Source organism: Lagopus muta, chromosome 6 (assembly GCF_023343835.1).
Source record: "Lagopus muta isolate bLagMut1 chromosome 6, bLagMut1 primary, whole genome shotgun sequence".
Taxonomy (NCBI): Eukaryota; Metazoa; Chordata; class Aves; order Galliformes; family Phasianidae; genus Lagopus; species Lagopus muta.
Genome location: NC_064438.1, coordinates 23,811,237 through 23,816,580, shown reverse-complemented (window position 1 = coordinate 23,816,580; position 5,344 = coordinate 23,811,237). Strand labels below are relative to the sequence as shown.

Genomic DNA, 5,344 nt, shown 5'->3' with positions numbered 1-5,344 from the left:
TGACATTTTTATACTTAGATGTACACGTTGGCAAGGCAGGAAGAGCAATAAAGCCGTCAGCACTTCCCTGTGCTGCCTTTATGAGCTGCATGTGGATGTTACCGTGCTTATTTCACTCAGGTCGTACCGGGAAGGTTTTATTTACCTCCACACAATGAGAACTTTATGTCTGCAAGTAAGACTGGCACAGGAGGGATGCTGACAGGAGACAGCATGGCCGGTGTTATTCCTGGCACTGCTATCTGCAGCTCCTTAGTGCCTGGAGGCCTGCATCCCAGCTGGCTGCCAGCCCTGGGAGCCTGAACAGACCACACTAGGGAGAGGAGTTGCCTAAGAGGCGGGGAGGGGAATGGGTACATAAGGCCTTTATTTCCCACAGTAGAACATGAAGGCCAAGAAGCCTACAGATGTTACGAGCCATGAAATAAGTAATCTGTGCCTGAATAATCCCCCAATAAAGGAGAAGAGCTGCCCTCGTGTGATGTGGCACCCCTTGAGCAGAACCGGGGCAGGAAAGGCAGGCGGGAGGAAACAACCCCCAACAAAGCACCGGGAAGTCTACAAAAAGCGAGCGGAGCACAGAAACTGCCGTGCTGTGGTCTTAAAAAAAGCACAATCCGGCTGAGCACCGGCACAGGCTGCCCAGGGAGGCCGCGGCTCCGCTCCGCGGAGATGCCCGGCGCCGGCCGTCCCGCTCCGTCCGGCCGGAGGGGGTTGGACGGACGGACGCGCGGCTCGCTGCCAGACCGCCGCCACTCCCCCGCCGGGCGCTCCCGCCATGGCGGCACGGCCTACAGGCCGGGGAGGCGGTGAGCGGCGCCCGCGGGGCGTGAATAAAGCGCGGCGGGCGGGGCCGCGGCGCTCTGGGAAGCGCGGGGCCGGCGGCGGCGGAGGCGGCGGTCGGAGCGGCGGGTGAGCGGGGCCGGCGGCGGGAGGAGGCGGGAGGCGGCGCGGGGCCGGGCGGGCCGGGCTGACGGCCTGCGGCCGCCATGAGCAGATCGCAGCTGACGCGGACCGGGATCCTGCGGATGGCGCTGGGCGGTGCCGCCGACCCGCTGCTGCCGGCGGAGGACGGCGGGGGCCGGCGGGCGCCTTTCGTGCTGCGAGCCCTGCGCATCGCCCTGGTGGTCAGCCTCTACTGGTTCGTCTCCATCACCATGGTGTTCCTCAACAAGTACCTGCTGGACAGCCCCTCGCTGCGCCTCGACGCCCCGCTCTTCGTCACCTTCTTCCAGTGCGCCGTGACGGCCGCCCTGTGTCTCGGCCTCAGCCTGGGGGCCGCCTGCGGGCCCTGCGCCGCGCTGCCCTCCCTGCGCCTCGACCCCAAGGTGTCCCGCAGCGTCCTGCCCCTCTCTGTCGTCTTCATCGGCATGGTCACCTCCAACAACCTCTGCCTCAAGCACGTCGGCGTGGCCTTCTACAACGTGGGGCGCTCGCTCACCACCGTCTTCAACGTGCTGCTCTCCTATCTGCTCCTCAAGCAGACCACCTCCCTCTATGCCCTCCTGGCCTGTGGCATCATCATCGGTGAGTGGGAACGGGCCCGCATCTGCCCCAAAACCTCAGAGAGCCCAAGGAGATGCTCCTGAGGCCAGGCAGGTGGTCAGAGGGGGACCCGGTTAATGGGACTGTGGTGTCTCCTGGGCTGCAGCACGTTGATGTGCCACTGTGCCCAGTGGAGTTAACACCCACTGAAAGGTCCTTGGTTGTTCTCTTGATGCTTCAGTCCTTGTATCTGCGGACAGCAGAACGCTAAGTTCCCACTTCCCTGCCGAGGGCTTCCTACCTGCTTTTTACAAGCGTTGCTTAGCTCTTGGTAGGCAGAGCACTGCTAAGGAAACTGCATTGGCAGCTTCCTCAAGGTGGGTGGTGATCCTGTGGGATGGTCAGGTTTGGTAGTGCTTTTCTGGCTGAAGGCTTAGAGCTAGAAGCTGAACCCAAACTTTGAACCAAACAGAAGCAGGCTGCCTCTTGGGAAGTCGTCCCCACATATGCATCTGCTTCTGGATGAGATGGGGTAACTGTAGGGCTCTTTCCTTGCCCTGCCCTAGGCAGTCTGCCTCACGTGTCTGTAGCACTAGGTAAATTGTTAGGAAATTACTCTTTTCCTTGACTTGCTGTCACTTTAAGCCCTAATGACTATCTATTTTTTAATGAAGCTTCATTGTCTTCACTTAGTACCATTTCTTTTCTGCAAAGGCCACAGGAAAAACTACTTGTTTTCTCCCTATTTTCAAGTGAATGTTAGTTATTGACTTTGAAAACAATGTCAGTATTTATTTAAACTGCCAGCACTGTCGAGACCATACAATACAGAATGCCAATTCAGATAGGATTAGTTAGTCAAATCAAGCATAAAGCACCACCAGAAAATCTGGTTGTGTGGTAAGAACGTAGGGCAGGGCATTGACTGGCTTAGTGGGAATTGCTTGCAAGTCTACTGTTCCAAAGGCTCAGCAAAGACAAAAGCTGCCTTCCATTTGGGGCCATTCAACATCAGGGATGGTGAGATACTGACTTCCATCCAGTTCCTGGTGACCATGTGTTCATGCTGATGCTTAGGCAAGCAGATGGATTTCAATAAGACAAAATAAGCTCTCCAGAAGAGGTGAACAGGGGACCGCTGTGGCTGAACAGCTGTTGGCTTTTCCCCCCAAGTGAATGCAAGCACTTGGCTCCACCTGGTCCAATATTCAGATGTTCTCCAAGTCTGTGGTGCTTGCCAGCCCTTCCAGGTTACTTTAAGGCTCAATCTCCCAGCTCCTCCTGCAGTAGATGCATTGCCTGTATGCCTGCCAGCATAGCCAGGCATCCTCTGTGCCCTGACACAGAGTTCTTCCTGTCTTCTTCCTATGCATTGGACTTGGGCTTAGTTTAAAGCATGTCTAGCTTTGCAGGGAGCTTCCCACATGGCTCCCAGTATGAAGCAGCTAATGCAAAGGCATTGCAGTACTTTGTCAATAGGTGATCTCCGTGTTTATATTCTGTTGATAAGATGGATAGGGAGATGTCTCTTTCTGCCCTGGAGCCTGTATCTCCTATTTCAGAGATGGCTAAAGAGTGAGCATCAAAGTTTAATGCAGTTAAGACCTCTTTCTGCCTTACAATCTCTTTTTGATCAAGTTCTTTAGTGTTACACCCATAAGTAATACTTTCCATCTTTCCATAACCTATCTTTCTGTTATTGCTAACAGTGCAGCAAATCCTAGATGGGCTGTGAGGCTTTTTTTCTAATTTTTTTAAACTTTTAGGATAAGAGGAATGTGTCACTACGTGTCCAGATTGCTGTCTTTTTAATTAAGATCATTTAGTCTCCTTCTGAAAGTGACCTATATACAAAGAATAGCTTTAGCTTTTGTTCTCAGCTTTTTGGAGCAATAGTTTCTGAGCTTTTGCTGCCTTCTCAGTGTGGAATCAGTCCTCTGAGACCAACGGATAGCACAATTAATTACCTGCACTCCTAAAATAAATCTTCCCAGGACAGTAATCACGACACTTTGTGGGTTAACATAATAGAAAGGGGAAGCCTTCAAGCCTGTCTCTGCTTGTGGCTGTGGTTTTCAAGTATAAGGTAGATGATGAATTGCTGACTGTATGTTTTGAGTCCTTTGGCAGTTCAGATGATACCTGATTTCTTTGATTGCAGGTGGCTTCTGGCTGGGTGTTGACCAGGAAGGAGCAGAGGGCACTCTATCATGGACAGGTATAATCTTTGGGATCTTAGCAAGCCTGTGTGTCTCACTTAATGCCATCTACACCAAGAAAGTGCTGCCTGTAGTGGATGGTAGCATCTGGCACCTGACCTTCTACAACAACATGAATGCTTGTGTCCTGTTCCTCCCGCTTTTGATGATCACAGGCGAGTTCCACACCCTCTACCACTTCGACAAGCTGGGGAGCCTCAGCTTTTGGGGTATGATGACCCTGGGGGGAGTGTTTGGCTTTGCCATTGGGTATGTGACTGGACTGCAGATCAAGTTTACCAGCCCACTCACCCACAACGTCTCTGGGACAGCCAAGGCCTGCGCCCAAACAGTTCTGGCCGTTGTCTACTTTGAAGAGACCAAGAGCTTATTGTGGTGGACCAGTAACTTGATGGTTCTGGGGGGTTCCTTTGCCTACACGTGGGTAAAAGGGCTGGAGATGAGAAAAGCACAAGAGGATCCTAATCTCAAAAGCAGTGAAAAAAATGAGACCGGTGTGTAGGAAGGTCCAGCCTGCACCTCTGTTTCTGCACCTAGGGAGTTAACTTTCAGTACTCCTTCCTGGGGAGAAGAGCAAGGAACAGGAAGAAAATTCACCTGCAGTGAATGGGGAGCTGTGTCAGGAATGAGAGCCAAAGACCTAACTGAATTATGTTTTATCCACAGGATTTCCCCATCTCAGAGGCAGGATGAGAGCATGTGTTCTTGAGAATTATCAGGTTGGGGTTTTTTGTGGTCATTTTGTAAAATGGATATTGCTATTGACCTAGTCTGAGTAATTTCTGTCTCTGGGGGGATTTGGGGGCATGGGCATATAGTGGACAAAGAATGGGGAGGGAGCTTTGTGTAGCTAGGAGTCTAGAATGAATTAAGGGACTGAAGTTACAAAATCCTGAAGCTCCATGTGTAGGAAGACCAGGTAGCCAAGCTGTTGGGGATAGTCTCCTGTGAACTCTTCTGCTGCACGTGCGCACAAACACACACACAAAGCAAATGGCAGTAGCAGTTCGTGTTGCCTAGTTCAATGCCAAGGACTGGAAATTCCCTCCCTTCTGGTTCTCTACAAGCTGAAGGACACAGCAGTGCCTCTCAATCCCCTTTCCCAAAGTCAGTATCTCATCCCGCAGAGGTCTGTCCTGCCTGTTTCTTATAAATGGTTTCTTACTTGGGGAATTATGTTCAGAAGCAGGGATGAAACTTCTCATTCCCTCCATGTCTTTTCCTGAGAGGGAAAGCATTGTTCTCTGAAGTGACCGGCCTTATATCAGTCCTCTGAGACAGAATGATAGCACGGTGAGTTATCTTTGCTACTCTTGTAGAGGAGCAAGGGTGGCATCTGCCTTTCTCAGTGATGAGATGGAGAGTTGTCCACTGTGCTTCCTTCAGAAGGATGTGCACCGCGCCATCTTTGGTGTTAGCGTTTCGGTTATCCCCTTATTCCCTCCGGCGAACCCTTCGCTAAAAATAACTTTGGAATGTCGCATTTTGTAATCCCTAAATCCAGCCCAATAAAATCCGGGTCGCTCTCTGCGTCCGTTCGTGTTGGCGTGTGGGAGGGGCGGGCGAGGGGGCGGCTTTCACCCGGCGCGGCCGTAAGGGGGCGCCGTAACACTGGGCCGCTGCCTCCTCGCCCTGCCCGC

At 52.5% G+C, this 5,344-nt stretch overlaps 1 protein-coding gene across 1 annotated transcript; it reads left to right on the top strand.

Moving 5' to 3' along the window:
* Positions 1-765: 765 nt before the first annotated feature.
* SLC35C1 (solute carrier family 35 member C1) lies at positions 766-5,232 on the top strand. The gene is made up of 3 exons (XM_048948632.1): positions 766-912; positions 998-1,527; positions 3,647-5,232. Exons 1-3 carry the CDS (start codon positions 779-781, stop codon positions 4,204-4,206), a joined length of 1,224 nt encoding a protein of 407 aa, XP_048804589.1. The 5' UTR covers positions 766-778; the 3' UTR covers positions 4,207-5,232.
* The last annotated feature ends 112 nt before the right edge of the window (positions 5,233-5,344 follow it).

Excerpts from the sequence above, each read along its gene's own strand:
- SLC35C1 (XM_048948632.1), top strand. The coding sequence starts at position 779 with ATGGCGGCACGGCCTACAGGCCGGGGAGGCGGTGAGCGGCGCCCGCGG. Across the intron at positions 913-997 it reads GGCGGCGGTCGGAGCGGCGG|ATCGCAGCTGACGCGGACCG; the intron begins GTGAGCGGGGCC and ends CGCCATGAGCAG. Across the intron at positions 1,528-3,646 it reads GGCCTGTGGCATCATCATCG|GTGGCTTCTGGCTGGGTGTT; the intron begins GTGAGTGGGAAC and ends CTTTGATTGCAG.